The 22,530-nt window shown below is 43.6% G+C and overlaps 1 protein-coding gene across 3 annotated transcripts in view; it reads right to left on the minus strand.

Annotated features, from left to right (window-relative positions):
- The window catches only part of myh11b (myosin, heavy chain 11b, smooth muscle), a 161,161-nt gene that overhangs the window by 44,551 nt on the left and 94,080 nt on the right, over positions 1-22,530 (minus strand). For all 3 annotated transcript variants that reach the window (XM_080207029.1, XM_080207028.1, XM_080207030.1), the window contains 11 exons: positions 20,233-20,328; positions 20,002-20,120; positions 14,068-14,220; positions 11,132-11,305; positions 7,833-8,006; positions 6,526-6,640; positions 4,270-4,460; positions 3,402-3,523; positions 2,968-3,037; positions 1,318-1,478; positions 1,036-1,144 (listed from right to left, as the gene is read on the minus strand). In XM_080207029.1, coding sequence (XP_080063155.1) covers positions 1,036-1,144; positions 1,318-1,478; positions 2,968-3,037; positions 3,402-3,523; positions 4,270-4,460; positions 6,526-6,640; positions 7,833-8,006; positions 11,132-11,305; positions 14,068-14,220; positions 20,002-20,120; positions 20,233-20,328 — 1,484 coding nt within the window. The remainder of the gene's footprint in view (positions 1-1,035; positions 1,145-1,317; positions 1,479-2,967; positions 3,038-3,401; positions 3,524-4,269; positions 4,461-6,525; positions 6,641-7,832; positions 8,007-11,131; positions 11,306-14,067; positions 14,221-20,001; positions 20,121-20,232; positions 20,329-22,530) is intronic.

The following is a 22,530-nucleotide window of genomic DNA, read 5'->3' on the forward strand; positions in this document are numbered from 1 at the left end:
GGCATCTTATCACCCACTTAGAGGACTGAGTGAAAAGCAAGACCTGAGCTCAAATATTGTCTGTATCAATGTTCACACAGTGAACGAGAGGTATATACCTAATCTTAATGCTGACACGTAAGCTGTATACAAGTAGATTTTAATTAACATTTAGTTCGAATATATTTACAGAGAAATGTGTATGTGAAGAATAGCAAAAAAACAAACATCTTATGATGTAACTGACAGTTGTCCTGGGTATTTTCATTGCCTAACAATAGTGAGGTGTAAGAGGGATGGGTTTTTGTAATGATATATCTTTATGGGCAGTAAATTTTTGAAGAATAGGTGGTGTGACCAAAGGGCAGGAACTTATTTTTGGTCCTCTAAGGGTAAACAAATAATCTCACTATTTCTGATCATAGATGTCATAAAACTCTAAACTCAAAAACAGATTGAAAGAACAGTTACTATATATTTTTTAATGATTATTGGAATAGAATACCTACATATCATACCTGCTCCAACAATAATCCTACCCAGCCCCTATCCCCGTAAACCCATGTATTTACCCTGCTAATGCTAACTTCAATATACTAATGAAGTTTATTTATTAGTGTCACAAATAAGCTTACATTAACACTGCAATGAGGTTAGTGTGAAAATCCCCTAGTTACCACACTCTGGCGATTGTTCAGGTACACTGAGGGAGAATTTAGCACAGCCAATGCACCTAACCAGCAAGTCTTTCAGACTATAGGAGGAAACCAGAAAATCCCGGGAAACCCACATAGACATGGGGAGAATGTGCAGACTGCGCACAGACAGTGACCCAAGCTGGGGATCGAATCTGGGTCCCTGTTGCTGTGAAGCAACTGTGCTACTCCATTAAAGGGGCTTTAAAAGGATTTTCTTTCCTCTGTTAACATTCACCATGAAGATGATGTTATTATCCAGGGTATTACCATACGCATGATGCTCCTCTGGTTTAACGTTAGAATACATACATGATCCTTTAAGAAATTAACAAGCAGACAAACATTATTTTGAACAAACCTTGGTGAACAGTCTCCACCACTGCCAATTCCGCAGTTTAAGATAAGCCGCACAATTCCTTTGAATCACTTTCATTGCAGTCAACTGCTGCTGCCTCTTAGCAAAGGCCCTGCAACCAGTCAGAGAATCATTATCATTCTGCACTCGCACCTTAGGACAACAAATCAGTAAACCAATGGCACACAGTCAAGTTTCAGTGCAAAATACTGGTGGAACCTTTTGTCAAATGAACACTGGGCACGTTTCAAAACGTTAGAAGTTACTGAAATCCAAAGTGCTCACTTTCTGGCCAGGAAACCTCTGCTTCGAGCTTGGAACGAAATAATAACATCGGTGATTTTCAGGTCTCTCTCTTCTTCCAGGTGAGCCAGAACACCAGTTCGGAAGAAGATCTTGCTTTGTCCGATCCTGAACAGATTCGAATCGAGTTCCAGGGCTTTGATCTAAAATAGTCACAATTCACAAATTCCATTTATTAACCTAAAGAGAAAGTAAATAATCTTTTTACTAAAGCTGCTGGTGGGATCTGCACTAAACCACGGTGTTAAGATCATGGTTTTTATTTGGTTGGTTGCAAATGCACTCTGTGTAAGTAAGAATACGGAGATTATATAAAAAGAGGATGCTTTTATGTATTTATTACCCAATTGCTGCTTTAGTCAAAGTGAATACCTTGCAGGTCCAACTGATAATTAGCGATTAATGTTTAGTTGAAATTAACATTTTTTCATCGCAAATTAATCAGCGTGGAAGATCCAGCACAAACTGGATTGTGCAAGTTTAACTTTCCAATGCAATGCGTTAATATATTGTGGCATTAACTGTGAAAACGCATTGGGCGTTATACAACCGATATTAACGTATCCTTTGAACGTACCCACTCAAATCATTTTGGGCATGTTCAACTTTTCATCATTTCCGATGGGAAATGCAAGAATTGGTGGGGAACCGGTAAGGGGAGCCGGTTAATTGATTTCTCAGCAAATAACTAACTTCCGACTATCCTGTTCCTGTCTGGAACTCTCTGGTAACAGAGTGGTTTCAGTACAATCTGTCCAGCTCTTTTATTTCTCTGCATTGCGACAACATCTGCCTTGAAGACATGGTTTTTGTGCAGGACTTGTTCTATGTACTCGGAGACATTCTGTCTGTACCACCGATATCCTCTATTGTCACCACAGCAGCATAATTGATCTTAATTACTACACAATTTGTTTAAATCTGAACGAACACAGGGTATTGTTATGTTGTGCTTCCCCTTGGGATATTTCAGAGTGGGATTTAACTAGGTTGGTCGACAGGTAAAGCCATATGGCTGGGCACAGCTAGACTTTCAGAGAGAACTCAAGTTAGTCTGCTTTTGGGATCTTGAGAGAGAGAGAGAAAGAGGGGTCACTTTCTCTAACTCTTGCACTGTCTGGAGATTGGAATCTGCCATGAAACAAGCCTTTTCCTTGGAGATTCTACGGTCTGGGGGTTGAGCTTTTTCCTGGAAGTTTCTGCATGAGAATCAGAAGACAAATATCTGTCTGGATCACTCTCCAGAAGTGTCAAAAGGTTGGATATCTAGTACATACATAAGCATCTTTGCTCTCCGTGCTAACTGGCTTTAAAGAAGGGATTTATATCTATGGGGGATTCTGCTAACTGGGAACAATAGAGATAGCTAGCTGTTAAGAATTATACATGGTTATGTTTAAGTATTTTAATTGGTATAAGTTATGCTAATTATTTTTGTTGTATTCTAACTGTGTTCTTGAATAAAGTTTGTTTTGATAAAAGCTCCCTAGTGGGTCACTGGAATCATACCTAGAGTGAAACACCTTATGCTCAGCCCAATGCCAGAATCAAATGTAAAGTTAGGGTCTGGGCTAACTTCACAAAACACCTTGGAGTTTCCGATCTAGTCCTTGACAGAATTACATTACATACCATAAGTACACAGGCTTGTTTTCCATCCATGAACCCTTTTGGAATTGCACCTGGCGTTAAGATTTCATATCTAAAAGAAACATTATAGATGAATAATTCAGTCTATTTATCGAGTCTAAGTTTAACAATTAGACTGTGTAAGTGAGCTCTGTACAACAATTTCATTTTTGACATTGGTTGCCAAAACCCCTTATTTTATGAATGATACGAAGTTTTGTGTCATCTTCAAATTTTGCTCTGCACCCAAATGAATATGACCAGGAAAAGCTTTATAACCAAAGTTATTATACATTAAGTGGTCTATTGCAGGCATTTAGAATAGGGTTTCTAACTAGATTGAGTCTGTCCATTCAGCCCTCTGCATAATTCTTTGGCTAAGAAAAATGACACAAGGCTGAAGCTTTGCCAACATCAGTCCAATAACCTTCACTCACCTTTGGCGGAATTCCTGGAAGATAATCCGGTTCGGGAATCCTTGACGGCAGATTCGGATGCCTTCCAGAACACCATTGCACCGGAGCTGCTCCAGAACCAGGTGCGCATCAAGCTTGCCAGCCTATCGGAGCAAAGCCCTTGTTAGCTCATTCAGTGGAGAGTGCTGGGTGAACCTCTAGGCCTTTCATTGTCTGTCACTGCATTTATGTTACTAACTTTTACACCTTTAGTTTTGACTTGGCTGATGAACGTGAGTGCATTTATAAGAAATTCATTGATTTATATTCATAATGAAGACATTAACCTGTCTTGTTTGCTGTTTCAGTTAAAACGTGAACCCATTTAAAACAAACAACCTAATGCTTTTGTTAAATGAATTTCATAATCAGCATTTTAACGTGCTGGTTCCTAATATCGCACAGTGCAATCCCAATCCATTCAGAGAGTGATAGAGGTTTACAGCATGGAAACAGGCCCTTTGGCCCAACTTGTCCATGCTGCCCTTTTTATTTAAACCACTAAACTAGTCCCAATTGCCTGCATTTGCTCCTTATCCCTCTATACCCATCTTACTAATGTAACTGTCAAATACTTTTAGAAAAAGATAAAATTATACCCACCTCTACTACTACATCTGGCAGCTTATTCCAGACACTCACCATCCCAGTGTGCGAAAAAATTGCCCCTTTGGACATTTTTGTATTTCTCCCCTCTCACCTTAAATCTCTAGTTTTAGACTCCTCTACTTTTGGGAAAAGATATAAGTAACATTACAATCAATCAGCGGTACAACTTCTATTTTGGAATCCTCATGCAGCTGTCCCCGACTACATTCTGTATAAAACTGAGCCAATCGTATTAACTTACTCTCTTTTCGTGGTTCGGAATGATACAGCGCACAAAATTGGGGCTGGTGTTTCGCAGTGTGGTCATGAGCTTGCCCAGTTGCTCCTTGTATAACTGCCCCACTGTACGGAACATGCCCTTCTTGGTTTTTGAGGCTCCCTGGGCACTTTCACTCATTTTAGCTACTTGGTCCAATCCAACAATACGGTCCACTGTGAAATATGAATGAGATATAATCAGTATTGATAGTTTGCAGGAACTGGAGTAGGCCATTTATTGTCCTGACACTATTTAGCCATTCTGTAAGGATCATTCGCTGATCTAAAACCATCAGATAGAGGAGCAGAATTAGGCCATTCGGCCCATTGAATGGCAGAGCAGGCTCAATCATGGCTGATACAATTCTCATCTCTATTCCCCTGCCTTGTCCCTGTAATCCTTGATCCCCTTGTTAATCAACAACCTATCTATCTATCTCTCACCCATCTCCACCCCTTATTTTTAAGCAAATTTTCCACACACTTCTCCTTTCCCTTGGGGATTAGTGGGGAGGTGATGGAAGGGCAGATTATCAGCCTGTGCGCGGGGTGGCATGGTGGCACAGTGGTTAGCACTACTGCCTCTCAACTCCAGGGACCTGGGTGTGGAATTCCCAACGTGTGGAGTTTGCCTGTTCTCTCCACGTCTGTGTGGGTTTCCTCCGGTTGCTCTGGTTTCCTCTCTCACATCAAGGACGTGCAGGTTAGGTGGATTGACCATGCTAAGTTGAAACTTAGTTTCCAATGGCGTGTTGGTTATGGGGGTTAGCCACGGTAAATATGCAGGGTTACAATAATAGGGCCTGGGAAGACAGACTTGGTGCAGACTCGATGGGCCAAATGGCCTCCCTTCAGCATTGTGGGGGTTACATGATTCTGTGAACCACATCATGACCACTCAAGATTTCTATGGCTGACAAGTCCTGGTGTGGGGCTTGAACCCAGAACTCCTGGCCCAGAGGTAGGAGTGCTAACCCACTGCGCCACAGCACCTAGTGGATGGCCCAACTAGAGAGGGGGGAAAAACTTGACCCCATTTTGGGAAATAAGGAAGGGCAGATGACAAATGTTAGTGAAGGATCACTTTGGGGCCAATGACCATAATTCTATTAGTCTTAAGATAGCGATGGAGAATGATAAGTCTGTCCCAAAAGTTAATATTCTAGACTGGGGCAAGGCCAATTTTGATTGCATCGGGCAGGAACATTCAAAACTTAATTGGGGGAGTCTGTGGGAAGGAAAAGGGACGTCTGGTAAGTGGCGTGCTTCCAAAAGTGTGTTAACCAAGGTCCAAGGTAAACACATTCCTCTTAGAGCGAAGGGCAAGGCTGGCAGAAGTCTGGAACCTTGGATGACGCAGGATATTGAGGCCCTGGTCAAGAAGAAGAAAGAGGCACATGGCATGCATAGGCAGCTGGGACTAAGTGAATCTCTTGAAGAGTAGAGTTAAGAGAAATCAGGAGGGCAAAAAGAGAACAAAATTATTTTGGTAGATAAGGCAAAGGAGAATCCAAAATTCTTCTACAAATACACAAAGGGCAATAGAGTAACAAGGGAGAGAGTAAAGCCTCTTAAGGTTCAACAAGGTCATCTCTGTGCCGATCCACAAGAGATGGGCGAGATCCTAAATGAATATTTCTCATCAGTATTTACTGTTGAGAAAAGCATGGATGTTCGGAAACTTGGGGAAATAAATATTGATGTCTTGCGGAGTGTACATTTTACAGAGGTGGTGGTGCTGGAAGTCTTAAAGTGCATTAAGGTAGTTAAATCTGCGGGACCTGAAGTGTATCCCAGGACATTGTGGGAGGCTAGGGAGGAAATTGCGGAAGGATTGTAAAGCTCAGCACTGGCATTCTGTGTAAAAATGAGTACAAAAACGGGGGCAGTACGGTAGCAGAATGGTTAGCACTGCTACCTCACAGCCAGGGACCCGGATTTGATTCCCAGCTTGGATCACTGTCTGCGTGGAGTTTGCACTTTCTCCCGTGTCTGCGTCCAAAAGACGTGCTGGTTGGGTGCATTGGCTGTGCTAAATTCTCCCTCTGCATACCCGAACAGGTGCCAGAATGTGGCAACTAGGGGATTTTCACACCAACTTCATTGTAGTGTTAATGCAAGTCTGCTTATGACACTAATAAATACATTTAAAAAAAAAACACCCAAAATGTTATTTTTAATTAGTAATTAATGGCTTATGTATTCCCAATGGATTCTGTATTATCAATAATATTCTCACCATCTCGCCACAGTTCTGCTACATATTTATCCGATGACTGATTGAGTAGTGAGGTGACATTGTCATTCAATGGATCCATATTCTTCGTCAGCCAGTTTCCAGCATTGTACGGGACCTGAAGAACAAGACCATTAATACCTCAGCCCTTTGCATTGTTTCATGATGTTGCCTTGACTCTGTAGTATGAGCTTTATTAATAAATATTGGAAAATATACTATTGCCTGAAACTGTTTATGATGGTATGTCAGAATTTTTCTTTAAAAGATTCTACACATTTGTTTATTTTCTCTGGAACAGAGATCCAGAAGCCCAGCCCTGTCCCTGGAAACCATCCTAATGGCTAAACACCAGCTCCACTCAATCACACAGCAATAGATTCAACCCAACTAATGGATAGACAACTTAATCCAATCACAACTGGTACGGCAAAGCCAAAGAAATAAGGAAAATGATGACAAGTTCAATCTAAATTTAACATGTTGCGATCTGGAAGCAAAACCAGATTTGAAAGGAGGTTTCTGGCTTTGATGAGTGCCATCGATTTTGACAATGAGAAACTAGTGGTTGGCCATCTTACCCATTCCCTGTCTGCAACAGCTGATTATAAAATTCAGTTATTCCTGAGGACATTCACCAGGATGTTGCCTTGGCTGGAATGTTTCAGCTATGAAGAGAGGCTGGATAGGTTGAGGCTGTTTTCCTTAGAGGAGAGAAGGCTGGGGCAGTGGGGGATTTGATTGAGGTGTATGAGGAACATGGGCAGGGTGGATAGCAAGGAACTTTTCCCCCCCTTGATAGAGAGGTCAATAACCAGGAAGGCACCAGAGGTAAGGTAAAGGGCAGGAGATTTAGAGGAGATTTGAGGAAAAATCTTTTTAACCCAGAGGGTGTTGAGAATTTGGAACTTGCTGCCTGATAGGATGGTAGAGGCGGGAACCCTCAACATTTAAGAAGCATTTGGACAAGTACTTGAAATACCATAACACACAGGACTGTGGACCAAGTGCTGGAGAAATAGGATTAGAATAGTTGATGGATAGATTTTATTTCGTTTAGTTAGGGCATCCTGATTGGCATGGGCTTTGGGAGGGGGTTGGTGCCCAAGGGCCTGTTCCTGTGTTGCACATCTCTGTTCTTTGTAGGTGCTTGGTGGGGTGGCACAGATATGATGGGCTGAAGGGCCTCTTTCTGTGCTGTAAAGCTCTACGATTCTAATTATTATAGTGCAGCTGGACACATTTCACAGGTGAGGTTTTGAAAAGATAGGCACATTTCAATCATGTCGCCTTGATTGCTTGGTTCCTACCTTGCCAGCGTAGTGAACAATGCAGAAGTCTCCTTTGTCCTTCAGTTGCTTTGGTTTGGCAAATTTAGTGTGGTTGCCCAGTTCCTGAACCACCTTCTCCACAAATGACTTGTCCGTGGCTTTGGGGAACCAACATTCTTCATCGAGCAAAGCCAAAATACCCGGTGGGTTCGTCTGAAAATCAGTTTAAACAAAAATACTCAAAGACTTGATGAGTAAAAGAAAAAAAAAAATCACTGATAAAATTTCCTAAATAGGAGTTTGTTAAAGAGACGAGGTACAAATGGTTTGTTTGTGTGATGTGAATATTCTCTGTGGCAAGACAGTTCCGATGATTAGGTTAATATTCCACATTCGAGTTGTTTCTGTAATTCCACACTCAGAATTTCAATTCTGATCCAAGTCATCTTGAGATAATGCCAAAACGAAAATCAAACATTTTGCCGTGGGGAATAGGTTTTAAAAATTGCAATCATTCTCATTATTCAGGAGAAAGGTGAACGGTTCTGAAACCCATTATTTCTCTACAGTTTAAGAATAAACTCCTGAATTAGATATTGCAGGGACTGCAAATAACATGATATTTTTCACATTGGAAAATGATCACAGAATTCCTACAGTGCAGAAGGAGGCCATTCGGCCCATTGAATCTGCACCAACTCTCCACAAGAGCATCTTACACAGGCCCTATCCCTGTAACCCATATATTTACCCCGCTAATCCATCTAACCTATATATCATAGGGCACTAAGGGGCAACTTAGCGTGTCTAATTCACCAAACCAGCACATCTTAGTAGTGGGAGGAAACTGGAGCACCCGGAGGAAACCCTTGCAGACTCGGGGAGAACGTGCAGACTCCACGCAGACAGTGGCCCGAGCCAGGAATCAAACGCGGGTCCCTGGTGCTGTGAGCAGCAGTGTTAACCACTGGGCCAGATACTGCACCCGATTTGCAGTGTTCATGATCTTTCTGGCTTTGTAACAGCACATAAACATATCTCAATCACTGACTCAAAATGACACCCTTATTCTATTGAAGAAACACTGCTGTTTTTCACCCAGCAACTGCACCAGCTGGTTAGTGGTTGGGTTTTTCACTGTGTTTGCCTGTAATGATATCTGGGTTCAGGCTGCACATTCTTAGCTCCCTCTGGAGCCTTGTGGAAATTTTCTGTCCATTTCTTCCAGTTGTGTGTCTGGACCAAACACTGATCGAGGGGAGAGATCCTGCCCAGTTAACCATGGGGAAGCTAAAACCCAGACTGACTGCAGTAACCCACAACTTATACAACTAAACCCAAAACTGTGGGCATTCAGACTAGACCCTGGGAATGGGTAAGAAGTATGTTGGAAGACAGGAAATGTTGGCCAAAACCTAACCACCTGGCCCACCTAGAACAGAAATCTCTGTTGGTCTCAGGCAGGATTTTACAACCTTGCCTGAGAGGGGCTGTAAAATCTTACCTAGTGAGTTTTAAAGTTTATTTATTATTGTCACAAGTAGGCTTGTATTAACACAGCAAGTTACTGTGAAAATCTCCTAGTCTGCGCATTCCGTCGCCTGTTTGGGTCACACAGAGGGAGAATTTAACACGACCAATGCATCCTAACCAGCACATCTTTCAGACTGTGGGAGGAAACTTAATGGGGTAAATTTATGGGGTTACAGGGATAGATGGGATAAACGTTAAGCACAGGGAGAATGTGCAAACTCCGCACAGACAGTGACCCAAGCCAGGAATCGAACCCAGTTCCCTGCTGTTGAGAGGCAGCAGTGCTAACCCACTGTGCCACCATGCTGCCTGACTGTTGAGGGGGTGTGTCAGAATGGGGTGAAGAACGGGACTTGGTAGTCCTGTTTCTAGTTCACGTGTATGTAGAGGAATCAGAAATGCAGCATAATGTAGTCTGTTTTACAGATGATACGAAACAAGCGAGAGCAAGAAACTGGAAGAGGTTGTTGAGAAATTATCCAATGAGTTGTAGATGTCAGGGTAAGTTTTTCACTCAGAGGGTGGTGAGTGAGTGGAATTGACTGCCATTGGTGATGGAGGCGAACTCACTGGGGTCTTTTAAAAGACTTCTGGATGAGTACATAGGATTTAATGGGATTGAGGGTTATAGATAGGCCTGGTAAGTAGGGATATGATCAACGCAACTTGTGGGCCGAAGGGCCTGTTAGTGCTGTAGTGTTCTACGTTCTACGAGTTGGGAAAGACAGTGGATGGATCAAAAGGAGATGAAATGTAACCAGACTAATGTACAGTGCGAGGAATAGAAAGATAATTCAAAAACGCAGATATTCCATGAATGGTGTTGAAATGGCAATTGATGAAACTGAAGGAGATTGAGAGTCTAAACACTCGATACTAAACATGTCCAATGGCTACATAACAGCTATCAGCAATAGCAACACGATACGGAACTACATCATTAAATAAACAGGGCATGCAAGAGGTGCGAGTGTTCAAATCTCATGGTACTTTTACCAGACTGTAACTTGAATCCCAACTAAAGGAAGGAAGGCACTAATTTCACTGGAATTGGCATGACAAAGGGCCACAAGCCGAGCTCCAAACTCCAGAGGTCTGAATTAGGAGGAAGGATGGCAAAGACTTTGCTTTTCCAGTCTGGGACGGACATGTGTGAGGTGAAATCTTAGAGGAACATAAACTTGTTACTTATATAGAAACCCTCAACTTGGAATGTTACATTTAATTAAAGTGTATGAGTAGAACAAAGGGATACCAATTCAGGTGGATAAAATATCATTTAAAAACAGATATCAGGAAATACGTCTTCACACAAAAAGTGGAGTAGATAAATAGAAACATGGAGGCAAAAGAAACAAGAATCATTTAGGAAACAATGGGGATCTCTCTGCATGGAGGAATTAAGATGGGCCAAATGGCCTGTTCGCAACCAAAATTCTCTTGTGATCCATCCAGTCCCAATGTATATTTCTCAACAGCTACCTGTATCAGTGTCCGTGACTATTTAACCAGCTCTAGAGATGGGCAAGAAATGCTGACCAGCCAACGACACCCATATCCCATGACTGAATTTTTAAAAAAATGATAAAAACAAAATACTGTGGATGCTGGAATCTGAGTGTTGGAAAGTCTCAGTGCGTCTGACAGCATCTGTGGAAAGAGAATAGAGCCAATGTTTCCAATCTCGATGACCCTTCAACAGTGCTTCATCGGAGATTTGTCACAGCTCTGACAGAGTCATTCAGACTCAAAATGTTGGCTCTCTCTCTCCCTCTTCCTCACTGGATGATGATGATGCTCCTTACCACTCTTTCAATCAGTTCTATGCAGGGCTGCAGATCCAGGCCAAAGTCAATGAAGTTCCACTCGATGCCCTCTCTCTGGTACTCCTCCTGCTCCAGAATGAACATGGTGTGATTGAACAATTGCTGTAGTTTCTCGTTGGTATAATTGATGCAGAGCTGCTCAAAGGAGTTGTCCTGTAAAGATAAAAGAAGTTGCAATGTTGAAGAGTGTTTTAGCATTGTCACTATTATATAGAATATGCAGATATTTTATAGTGGCTGTAAAATCAGAATGGGTGCAGAGGAGATTCACTAGGTTGATTCCAGAGTTGAGAGGGTTGGCTTATGAGGAGAAACTGAGTAAACTGGGGCTGTACTCATTGGAATTCAGAAGAATGAGGGGAGATCTTATAGAAACATACAACATTATGCAGGGAATATATAAGATAGAAGCAAGGAGGTTGTTTCCACTGGATAAAAACAATTACAGTGGATGCTGAAAGCTTTGACAAAGGGTTATCTGGACTTGAAACATTTGTATGTTGTATATTGTAGTTGGCAAAACTGCAGAGAAACAATGAATGATTGTATGCTGCTTTCTGTGCCAACAATGGTTTCACGGTCACCCGTTTGGGGTGTCTGCTGCTCTCTCATCAACAGTAGATGCAATGGCCTCGTGGTATTACTTTTTTAAAATTCATTTGTGGGACATGGGCGTCACTGCCTGGCCAGCATTTACTGCCCATCCCTAGTTGTCCTTGAGAAGGTGATGGTGAGCTGCCTTCTTGGATCGCTACAGTCCATGTGCTGTGGGTTGACCCACAATGGGTCAATTAGGATTTTGACCCAGCGACTGCAGAGGAACAGCAATATATTTCCAAGTCAGGATGGTGAGTGGTTTGGAGGGGAACTTGCAGGTGGTGGTGTTCCCATGCATCTGCTGCTCTTGTCCTTCTAGATGGAAGTGGTTGTGGGTTTAGAGGGTTCTAAGGATCTTTGGTGAATTGCTGCAGTGCATCTTGTAGACAGTACACACTGCTGCTAATGAGCATCAGTGGTGGAGGGAATGGATGTTTATAGATGTGGTGCCAATCAAGCAGGCTTTGTCCTGGATGGTGTCAAGCTTCTTGAGTATTGTTGGAGGTAGACTATTAATTCAGAAACTCAGCTAATGTTCTGGGGACATCAGTTCGAATCCCACCACAGCAGGTGGTGGTCTTGAATTCAATAAAAAATATCTGGAATTAAGAATCTACTGATGAGCATGAAACCATTGTCAATTGTCAGAAAAACCCATCTGGTTCACTAATGTCCTTCAGGGAAGGAAATCTGCCGTCCTTACCCGGTCTGGCCTACATGTTCCACAGTAATGTGGTTCACTCAACTGCCCTTCCAGGGCAACTAGGGATGGGCAATAAATGCTGGCCAGCCAGCGACGCTCATGTCCCACGAGTGAATAAAAAAAACATTCTGGCTGCTGATCATAAAGAGTTCTGTGGCAATTGCAAATTAACCCATTGACTTAACGTCACTGATGGCATTCAGGATAGATGGGATAAAAGGTTAAGTAACATCGGATCTGGAATTTTTCATCAGTAATTGGCACTGTCAGTATTTTACATCCGAGTATTGAACACTTATCTTCATAGTAAGACCGGAATAAGAACATTTCTGATCTGACAACTGGAAAGAGAAACTGGTTGGCTGTTTGCGGTGTAAACTATACATTTGGGAAATGGAAAACATCTGTTCCAATCACAAATAAAACTGACAAATAAAACCCCTGAATTTTGTCACGTCCCGTTTGGTGATCTGTAACCTTATTTATTAAGGTAGAGAAAATTGGAAATTCCAGTTGCTCACTAAAATAATCAATCTACAAGATTCACAGTTTTAAACAGAAGAAATTTTACTATATCTGAGTTAACAAAGCAATTAGTCTGTACTATTTACCTTGTACTCCTGACATCCAGAATTAACACAAAGAAAACATGAAAGAACAGGCAAACAGCGGTTGTTCACACCACAAACTGTGCAATAAATAGCAGTCACAATCCAAGAAAGGTCCCCCAAATTTTCTCAGCAACCCCCCCAGACTTCAGTGAGTCACAAAAACTCTTCAAAACTCTTCCTTGGAGGACAGTAGGACTAGAGGACACAGCCTCAAGATAAAGGGGGGACTGTTTAGAACGGAGTTGAGGAGGAACTTCTTCACTCAAAGGGTGGTGAATCTCTGGAATTCTCTGCCCGTTGAAGTGGTGGAGGCTGCCTCACTAAATATATTTAGGACACGGGTTGATGGGTTTTTGATAAGCGAGGGGATTAAGGGTTATGGGGAGAGGGCGGGAATGTGGAACTGAGCCACGACAGATCAGCCATGATCTTATTGAATGGCGGGGCAGGCTCGAAGGGCTAGATGGCCTACTCCTGCTCCTATTTCTTATGTTATGTTCATGTTCTTATGGATTTCGACTCCTGTTTTAAGAATACAGATTCTACATTCCCTCAACAACTCTTCCAACTCAGGCTGTCCCAGGCTGACACTTTGCTTTCCAGTTGCTCAATCTCTTCTGCTACAGCTGTGCCCCACTGGATCACCACAGCTGCTTCCCGGCACCAAATTGCCCGCAGCATCCCCTCCCCATCCTCTCGGAGCCCAGGTTCCCAGCGCAGTCTTTCAGCCGTATAGAGCCTGTCTTCTTCTGTCTCTGTTCCCAATGGGTTGCTTCTCACTCTCTCTTGAACTGATCTGTGTTACTTATCCATATCCCCCAACAGACTGTTCCAAGGCAGAATTGGATGTATCCAGGCTGGGATAAATGCTACAATCTCCAGTCAATCAGCTGCCCCTCCCCACAGGTATGAAGTTACTGTGACTCTATCCCGCAGAGAGACAGACAGAAATCCAAAAACTGTATAGGTTTCAGCGCACAGCTATCTGTCTGGCAAATGAGTACCTGAAATATCTCGAATCCGGCAATGTCCAGAATTCCGAGGAACGTGGCCCCTTGTCTCTTAGTCCTGTCCAGTGCTTTATTGATACGAATAAGCAACCAACGGAACAGGCGTTCATACATTGCTTTGGCCAAAGCCTCCACTGCAAAGTCAGCCTGTGACAGAAACAAGTATTAGCATTTTAAAAACATCACACTTCAAATGTGGAATTAAATAGATGCCAACAGAGGATCTGAGGTTGTGTGTGCAAGGTGGTTTGCTGGAAGCTGTTTATATTCAAATGCAGGGACCTGTGCTCTGCAGGCAAAAGGAACATGTCCAGGTATTGCATCTTTTTTAGATTTAAAACAGAAGCAGGAGGGGTCATAGCTCCCTGAGTATTCTCCATGGCAACGTCTTGACCAGAGTCAACTGGTCAACCAATCGGCTCCCCTTTTCTGTATTGTCTGCAGTCCTGGACTCCTTCTCTGAGAAGGGAGTGCAGCGAAGGTTTACCAGCTGATTCCGGGGATGGGACTGATGTACGAGGAGAGATTGACCAGGTTAGGATTGTTTTCACTGGAGGTCAGACAAATGAGGGGGGATCTCAGACATTTAAAATTCTAACAGGACTAGATAGGGTAGATGCAGGGAGGATGTTCCTGATGGTGGGGGAGTCCAGAACCCAGGGTCTGAGGATTCAGGGTAGACCATTAAGATGGAGGTGAGGAGACATTTCTTCACCCAAAGAGTGGTGAGCCTGTGGAATTCATTACCACAGGAAGTAGTTGATACCAAAACATTGAATGTATTCAGGAGGTGGCTGGATATAGCACTTGGGGCGAATGGAATCAAAGGTTATGGGGAGAAAGCAGGATTAGGCTATTGAGTTGGATGATCAGCCATGATCGTAATGAATGGCAGAGCAGGCTCGAAGGGCCAAATGGCCTCCCCTGCTCCTATCTTCTATGCTTCTAATCAAGTATTAATTAGTGTTCCCTTTGAAATTTTGCATTTGTCCTGATAAGTGCCAGATGAAAATCTTCAAGAGCAACCTCCTTATTCACAAATAGTTAAGATGTAGAATGATAAAATTTAGAAACTGTAATTAAATCCAGGTTAACATCCTCAGTGCTAGTTCTGAATTTCAGACTGTGTTGTCATTCCAAACATTTCTTTGGTTTTTGTATTTGATGATGACACATTGCCTCGGTGCTCTGAACTGGAGAACACTCTCAAAGTACATAGCAGTCCTGTGTCAGGAAGATAAACCCCAGCATTAGACACAACATCAGTTTCTGTGACCCACTCTGTTGTGTTTGACACAAGCACCGTGACATGCTGGTCAGGCTCACTTCAGAGAAGGTTATTCCCAGCATTTTCTCAGAATAATCTTGGGTCAATCACATGGGCAGCATGGTGGCACAGTGGTTAGCATTGCTATCTCACAGCACCAGGGACCCAGGTTCAATTCCAGCCTTGGGTCACTGTCTGCGTGGAGTTTGCACATTCTTCCCGTGTCTGCGTGGGTTTCCTCCAGCTGCTCCAGTTTCCTCCCACAGTCCAAAGATGGGTAGGTTAGGAGGATTCGCCATGCTAAACTGTTCCTTGATATCCCAAGATTAGGGTTAGGTTGACTAATGGGGTAAATATATAGGGTTACAGGAAAAGGGCAGGGAAGAGGGCAAGATACTCTGTCAGACTGTACAGATGCAATGGGCTGAATGGCCTCTTCTGCACTGTAGGGATTCTATGATTCTCCACGAGAGGTGGTCCCAAGACCTAACATGGTAATGAGTGAGATCATCAAATTAACCATTTGGTAAAAGGAAAGTTACAGAGGATCATTTTGGATGGATGTTACCACGACTGAAACATAGCTCTGGCATGTTTCCAATGATAAAATATTGGTGTTGTATGCTTTTTTTGGGCATATATGGAAAGCATCATCTCTGATTGGATGCAATCCTGAAGTTTTCTTCAACTTGACGTTCCACCTGGACTCTTCCACTTGTTGAAAGAACAAATCTGGAAGCTGTCAAAGGGACCGTGTTGTTTTAAACTAACCAAAATATGGTCACCAACAGGGAATCTGGCAGTTTGCGCATACCCTCATCCCAGGCTGTGTTAATAGCAGGGTGTTTCCTTCAAGAGGAACACCTTTCTATAGCTGGAAGACAATGCGATTAGACTGCCCTGGAAGCAGAGGGTTTTGTCCACCCCACCTCTTCCAGGCACTTCCCTCTGCTACACCATAAACTACACTTAAATCTATTATTAATGGTGAGATTTACAATTTAAAAAAAAAAGGACAACAGATATAGGTGGCATGATGGCACAGTGCTCAGCACTGCTGCCTCACCAGTGCCAGGGACCCAGGTTTGATTCCCAGCTTGGGTCACCGTCTGTGTGGAGTCTGCAGGTTCTCCCCGTGTCTGCGATGGGTTTCCTCCGGCAGCCCGAAAGATGTGCTGGTTAGGTGCACTGGCCATGCCAAATTCACCCAAACAGGCGTTGAGTGTGGTGACTACAGGATTTTCACAGTAACTTCATTGCAGTGTTAATGTAAGCCTACTTGTGACCAATAACTAAATAAACTTTATTTTAAAAGGTGAATTAAATAATCTAGATGACCCTGTGCAAACCACTCCAAGCCACAGATTTGATCTAAGCCTGGGATTGCTTCAATTTCCTGTCCTGATTGTTAGCCCGGGGCTGGGGGGTAACCCCGATTCCACTTCACCTTTTGGTGGCAATGTGCACTGGCAGAAGGAGGAACAACTCCGAGCACCACTGGAGGCTTCCCTTGTTCCACCAGCATTGGGCTCAAAGCTCGAAGCTCCAAGCTCCAAAGATCTGCAGATAATCTAAAGCAAATTCAAAACTAACCTTGGGGACCTCTTCAGGCAGCTACTGGGCATCAGTGAAAAACACCTGGTCGAAGGGAGTTCATAGAATCCCTACAGTGCAGAAATAGGCCATTCGGCCCATCGAGTCTGCATTGACCACAATCCCACCTGGGCCTATTTACCCTGCTAATCCCTCTAACCTACGCATCCCCAGACATTAAGGGGTAATTTAGCATGGCCAATCAACCTCACCCAAACATCTTTGGAGCGTGGGAGGAAACCAGAGTACCCGGAGGAAACCCACACGGACAGTGATCCAAGCCAGGGATTGAATCTGGGTCCCTGGCACTGTGAGGCAGCAGTGCTAACCACTGTGCTGCCCCAAGTTCCCAGCTCAAGACCAATTCGAGCTTTGGGAAGAGCCCCAGGTGCTTGGTTGCTTCCCAGCTGAGAAATCAGGAATAATTTCCCCCTTGAGCTGAGTGCTGGGCCAGTCCTACTGCAGCTACAGATTTAGCTCTATTCTACATTCCAGGGTAGTGTGGAAATCTGGGGTAAGGGTTAGGAAACCCAGCTCCACACCTGAAAGTACCGAGCCTCGGGTTTTGCGAAACTCTTAGATGCATTCCCGGCATAGCACGAAAAGCAGTTTCAGGATGCGCAACAAACATGGAGAAAAATACCTCAAACACATTTAAAAAGTCTGTCAGAAATGGATGGGATGTCCAAGAATCCCTACAATGTAGAAGGAGGCCATTTGGCCCATCAAATCTGCACCTATCCCAATCCCATCCATGCCCATCTCCATAACCCCACTTACTCTGCTAGTCCCCCTGACACCAAGGGTCAATTTAGCATGGCCAATCACCTAACCTGCACATCTTTGGGGAGGAAGCCCACACAGACACAGGGAGAACATGCAAACTCCACACAGACAGTGACCTTAGGCCAGAAATGAACCCGGGTCCCTGGCATTGTGAGGCAGCAGTGTTAACCCACTGTATAATTCTTAAATGATAGTATCTTCCAGTTAAGAAATTTAAAATGGGAATTAAGAATTATAAAATTGTAATTTTAATAAATGATGTTTATGCAATACAGGTTAAATGTTAAATTAGATCCAGTACAAAAGGGAACAAACAATAGAAAGATCTAGTGATGGAGTGAGATGAAGACGTGTGGGAGAAAGTTCCTGTGGATCATTGACATTGATCTACTTGCCCTGTAAATGCGATGCAATGTTATGTGCCATTTTAGATTAGAACAAAGAAACAAAACAACAAAGAACAGTACAGCACAGGAACAGGCCCTTCAGCCCTCCAAGCCTGTGCTGATCACAATACCCTAACTAAACTTAAAAACAACCTTCTGCGCTTACTCAGTCCATGTCCCTTTATTCCCTCCCTATTCACGTACCCATCCTTTTGCCTCTTAAACGTTGCGAACATGCCTGCTTCCAGCACCCACTACTCCCTGCATGAAAAACTTTTCCGCACATCTCCCTTAAACTTTCCCCATCTCACCATGAACCTGTGTCTCTTTGTAATTGACACTTCCACCCTGGATAAAAGCCTCTGACTATCCACCCTGTCTATGCCTCTCAATTTTTTAGACCTTTATCAGGTTTCCCCTCAGCCTCTGCCTTTCCAGTGAAAACACTCCTAGTTTATTCAACCTTTCCTCGTAGCCAACACCCTCGAGACCAGGCAACACCCTGGTGAACCTTCTTTGCACTCTCTCCAAAGCTTCCACATCATTCTGGTAATGTGGTGATCAGAACTGCATGCAATATTCCAAATGTGGCCTAACCAAGGTTTTATATAGCTGCAAAATGATTTCCCAATTCTTGTACTTAATGACCCGTCCAATGAAGGCAAGCATGCTACATGCCTTCTTAATCACCTTGCCCAACTGTGTTGTCATTTTTAGGGAACTGTGGATCTGCACGCCCAGATCCCTCTGTATGTTCATGTTCCTAAGGGTTCTGCCATTTACAGAATAATTCAAACTTAAATTTGATCCTCCAAAAAGCATCATCTTGCATTTGTTCAGGACTAAACTCCATCTGCCATTTCTGTGCCCAAGTCTCCAATCTATCGATATGCTGTTGTATCCTCTGACAATCCCTATCAGCAATTCCACCAATCTTCATGTAATCTGTAAACTTACTGGTCAGACCACCCACATTTTCCTCCAGATCATTTATATATACTACAAACAACAGAAGTCCCAGGACTGATCCCTGGGGAATACCACTAGCTACAGATCTCCAGTCTGAAAAACATCTTTCCACCACGACTCTGTCTCCCATGACAAAGCCAGTTCTGTATCCATCTAGCCAGTCCACCCCAAATCTCGTGGTTTTAGTTTTTGTACCAGTCTGCCATGTGGAACAGAATATTACAGTGCAAAGAGGTCCTTTGGCCCATTGAGTTTGCACCAATGCATGAAAGGCCCTGACCTGCCCACCTAATTCCACTCGCCAGCACTTGGTCCATAGTTTGAATGTTATGGTATACCAAGTACTCATCCAGGTACTTTTTAAAGGATGTGAGGCATCCCGCCTCCACTGCTCTCCCAGGCAGCGCATTCCGACCCATCACCACCTTCTGGGTAAAAAAGCTTTTCCTCAAATCCCAACTAAACTTCCCATCCCCCACTTTTTAACATGTGTCCCCTCATAACTGACCCTTCAACTAAGGGGAACAGCTGCTCCCTATCCACTCTGTCCATGCCCCTCAATCTTGAGCACCTCAATCAGGTCACCCTTCAGTCTTCACTGCCCCAGAAAAAACAACCCAATCCTATCCAACCTCTCTTCATAAATATTCCAAGCCAGGCAGCATCCCGGTGAATCCCCTCCAGTGCAATCGCATCCTTCCTATAAATGTGGTGCCCAGAACTGCACACAGTACTCGCTTTACTGTAGTCCATATAAACTAGATCCACAGCTCTTCCCTCAATTATCTTTGTCATCTCTTTAAAGGAAGTCAATCAAGTTGGTGAGGCGCAGAATTGTTTGTTCACTTATTGTAATGAGGCTTTGTAGCCAGATTATCCCCAACAATTGAAGGTACAAGTTAGGAGGTCAGGTCTGGAAATCCTTACCTGCTCTTTGGTCTGGGCTTTCTGAACGTAATCACGTCCGACTTTGATGCGGGGGCTCAGGATGGCCCGGGTGAAATCAGTCACGTTCATACCCAACAGGTGACACACCTTCTGTGCAACTTCACAAAAGAGAGAGAGAGAGAGAGAGAGAGATCACAGAACCTGTTACACGCACACAATCAGGCCAGCCTAATTTCCTGGGTCAAAACCCTGCGTGTGTGAGAAACGTACCTGTGTTGTCCGGCATCGAGGCCTGGTCAGTGTTTCTCTCCTTTTTGAAAGAAATATTCCCCAGCTGCAGCACAGATGAAACAATCTTCAGGATGGCTGGAAAGAGCAGAGGATTTAACCATCAGTGCTAGCTGGGTCATGTCTGACTGCATCATAAACAATCCCACCAGCTTTCCAAAACTTTTGTTTGGAAATGCTATTAGTTCTGCAGCTTCCTTCCAGAGCGCGCTTTGGCTGCTGCACACAGCAGCAAGATTAACAAGCACAAAGTCTAAAGCTTATTTAAACAAATTTGTGGAGAAGAGGCTTTTTCGACACGATTGTAAAATACAGAAAGGAATGCTCATGATTCTCAAGCCAGTGAGATCACTACAGCTCATCACCAAATCATTGCCAAGAAAGGAAATATAATCTCGGAGAAAGATGCTAATGGACAGAGTCTTGTTCTATCCTTCCATAGAAACAAATGCCTCTTACAAGAAGTAAATCCTAACTAGGGATACAAGATATATCTGGAGCACGCGTGTGAACAGAACAGATTCCTTTACTGTTCCCTTTAACTAATTTTGTCTAAAACTCATTTTTCTATATTTGCATATATCACAGAATCCCTACAGTACAGCAGGAGGCCATTCAGCCCATCAAGTCTGCACTGACAGTCCAAAAGGGCATCTTACCCAGGCCCTCTCCAGGCCTACACCCACAACCCCACACATTTACCCCACTAATTCCCCCTATTTACACATCCTCAGACACTAATGGCCAATCCACCTAACCTACACATCGTCGGAGTGTGGGAAGATACTGGAGCACCCGGAGGAAACCCATGCAGACACAGGGAGAGAATGTGGAGGGCACAATAGCACTCTGGTTAGCACTGCTGCCTCTAAGCGCCAGGGGCTCGGTTTTGATTCCTGGCTTGGGTCACTGTGTGGAGTTTGCACGTTCTCCGCGTGTCTGCATGAGTTTCCTCCGGGTCTCCAGTTTTCTCGCACACAGTCTGAAAGACATGCTGGTTGGGTGCACTGACCGTGCTAAATTCTACCCGAACAGGAGACTAGGGGATTTTCACAGTAACTTCCTTGCAGTGTTAATGTAAACCTACTCGTGACTAATAATAAATGAACTTTAACATGTAAATTCGGCACAGACAGTGGCCCGAGGCTGGAATTGAACCCGGGTCTCTGCCACTGTGAGGCAGCAGCATTAACTACTGTGCCAATGCAGACTGATTTGCGTGCAGGAAGATTTTGATTGGATTGACCCTTTACGAAAACATGATCTGATAATAAACTGGGAGAAAGTCGGTGCTGATACTGATTAGAAATGTATTTGTGGGTGTTTCTGACCTGCGCTGCTCTGAACTCAGGATCCTGAACATGAGACAGAAACTGTTCAGAAATCCGGTTCTGACTTTCTCCGGGGGGGGGAGAAAATAAAAGAGAGCAGAATCCTTGAATTTGTCCCTGAAAAATGCAACATTTAACCAACAGCATTGACATAATTAAGTGTCTTTTATTCTTGGTTTACAGTTTGTAGCATTTACAGGGTCAGAGGTCCAGCCCTGGAATGATTTAAACTGAGGTTATGACCAGCTGACATTTTGCTAGCAGATGAATTGAAGTGTTGAAAGTTATTTATGGCTCGTCCACAAATGTTGCATCTCTGAATGTAATTTATTGGGGGAAGGAGGAGCCCCCGCCCGCATTCGAATCACCAAAAAGGTACTTTTAATTGCTCTCCTTTAGGTTTCCTAACGTGGACTTAGACTGGTGATTGCTCCAAAAACTTTGTACATTCATTTTGGCATTCTTTCCATCCACTGTGCCAAGATGACAAAATACACTATTCACCAATTGAGATGCTCTTTGGCTGTGGTTGGCTACGTATCACTATTCTTTCTGTTAAGCACCATTTATGGACAATCTGTCCTGAAGCAATCAGCCAATGCCATAACACTTCTGGTGTTTCGCTGAGAATCCAACAGCTCATTTTTAAGCGAGGTCTCCAAGTCTTCAGAACCAAGACAAATCCACTATTTTACAGTGGCCTCTGTCATTGTGTCACGACATTCGATGCACACTTTCAATTTGACATATGTCATAAAAAAGGAGGGGGGGGGGGTGAGTGATGGAGTCGATTAACTCAGTTGGCTGGATGGCTGGTTTATGACAGAGTGACACCAACAGCATGGGTTCGATTCCCCCACCGGCCAAGGTTATTCACGAAGGCCCCGCCTGGTCAAACCCCTCGCCTGGAGGTGTAGGGATCCTCAGGTTAAATCACAACCAGCCGCAA

This window comes from Carcharhinus amblyrhynchos, chromosome 18, assembly GCF_965287045.1.
Source record: "Carcharhinus amblyrhynchos chromosome 18, sCarAmb.v2.hapA, whole genome shotgun sequence".
NCBI lineage: Eukaryota > Metazoa > Chordata > Chondrichthyes > Carcharhiniformes > Carcharhinidae > Carcharhinus > Carcharhinus amblyrhynchos.